The 2,005-nt window shown below is 42.9% G+C and overlaps 1 protein-coding gene across 1 annotated transcript in view; it reads right to left on the bottom strand.

Annotated features, from left to right (window-relative positions):
• prx (periaxin) overlaps positions 1 to 2,005 on the bottom strand; it is a 39,527-nt gene that overhangs the window by 9,914 nt on the left and 27,608 nt on the right. The window contains exon 8 of the mRNA XM_008291103.1: positions 2 to 1,999. Within this exon, the coding sequence (XP_008289325.1) occupies positions 2 to 1,999 (1,998 nt within the window). The remainder of the gene's footprint in view (position 1; positions 2,000 to 2,005) is intronic.

Below are 2,005 nucleotides of genomic sequence, written 5' to 3'. Positions count from 1 at the left end.
TGATATCAATAGAGGGCATATGGAACCTGCCTCCTTTGCCAGCAGGTCCTTCAACTTCAATTTGTCCACCAGCTTTTCCTTTGGGGAGTGAAATATCAATGTCTGGCATCTCAATCTTCCTGCCCTTTATGTCAGGTCCTTTCAATTTGACATCACTCTCTGGAAAATTTACTTTAGGTAATGAAATATCAAACTTTGGCATTTTAATCTTCCCCCCTTTCACCTCAGGACCTTCAACATTTACATCAACATCACCTCTTGCTTTTGGAAGTGAAATGTCAACATCTGGGCCCTCGAGGCTAACATCTGCCTCTGGAGACTTTAGTTTTGGGAGATTGATATTGATTGAAGGCATGTTAAACTTGCCTCCTTTTGCCCCAATGTCAACATCTCCCTCTATTTTTCCTTTTGGGAGTGAAATGTCAACAGTGGGCATTTCCATTTTCCCTTTAATCTCTGGTCCTTCCACTTTCACATCACCCTCTGGCAGGTTCACTTTTGGAAGGGAAACATCAAATTTGGGCATTTTGAATTTTCCTGCTTTTCCTTCAGGACCTTCAACATTTATGTCAGCTTTGATTTTACCTTTAGGAAGTCCAGCGTCAAAGGATGGTATTTCAATATTCCCATCTTTTCCAGAGTGAATGTCAATATCAATGTCTCCTCTTGCTTTCCCTTTGGGGAGAGAGAGGTCAATTTTTGGCATTTCAAACTTTCCACCTTTGACTTTCGGACCTTGAAAACTCAAATCTCCCTCTGGAAATTTTACTGCAGGAAGGTTGATGTCTACAGATGGAAGGTTGAATTTTCCTCCTTTTCCTTCACCTTTAACATTGATGTCACCTTCGAATGTTCCTTGAGGGGGTGAAATGTCGATAGTTGGCTTTTTAATTTCCCCACCTTTAATTTCTGGTCCCTCAACGTTGATGTCGCCTCGTTTCGATTTTATTTTCGGGAGAGAAACATCAATTGAGGGCATATGAAAATGTCCTCCTTTACTTTTAGTTTCTATGTCACCTTCTGCTTTTCCCTTTGGAAGAGAGATGTCAACTGAAGGTCCCTCAAGGCCAATATTTCCCTCTGGCATCTTCATCTTTGGTAGGGATGCATCAAATGAAGGCATTTTAAACTTGCCTCCTTTGCCTGAGGGTCCTTCAATATCGAGCTTACCTTCTGCTTTCCCTTTTGGAAGAGAGATGTCAACGGAAGGCATGTTAATTTTCCCTCCTTTAATCTCACCTCCCTTTAAGTCTAAACCTGCCTGGGGCGATTTAAACTCAGGACCTTCGATGTCAATCTCACCTCTCTGTGTTTTCATCTGTGGCAGTGACACATCTAAAGAGGGCATGTGGAACTTTCCTCCTCCTTTCACTTCAGGTCCTTCAATATCAACTTCTCCCCCTTTCATTTTTGGAAGAGAAATGTCAAAAGTTGGCATTTTGAACTCGCCACCACCTCCAATGCCCTTGAGCTCCACGTTGCCCTCAAGGTTTGGTTTAGAAAAGTCCACATTTGGGCCTTCTAGCTCCACGTCAGCTTTGGGTAGCTTCATTTTTGGGAGGGAAATGTCCACAGAGGGCATGCTGAATTTACCTCCTTTCACTTCAGTGCCATCAGGGTTAAAATGCCCCTCTACGCCTCCTTGTGGGAGAGAAACATCGATAGCAGGCATCTTTCCACCTTTGATTTCGGGCCCCTCCAAGACAAATTCTCCCTCAGGTGACTTAATTTTTGGAAGAGATATATCACATGACGGCATTTTAAACTTGCCTCTGTTTCCCTCAATTTCAACTTCACCTTTTGGTTTCCCTTTGGGTAGGGAAATATCTACTGATGGTACCTCAATCTCGGGTCCTTTAAGGTCAACATCAGCTCCAGATGTTCTTATCTTAGGGAGTTTAACATTCAGAGAAGGCATTTTGAACTTCCCTCCTTTTGCAGAAGGACCCTCTAGTTCAACATCACCCTCCAGCTTTCCTTTTGGTAGAGAAACATCAACAGAAGG

Source organism: Stegastes partitus, unplaced genomic scaffold (genome assembly GCF_000690725.1).
Source record: "Stegastes partitus isolate 25-593 unplaced genomic scaffold, Stegastes_partitus-1.0.2 Scaffold717, whole genome shotgun sequence".
Taxonomy (NCBI): Eukaryota; Metazoa; Chordata; class Actinopteri; family Pomacentridae; genus Stegastes; species Stegastes partitus.
Note: the sequence above shows the minus strand (reverse complement) of the source record. Positions and strands in the feature narration are given on the sequence as shown.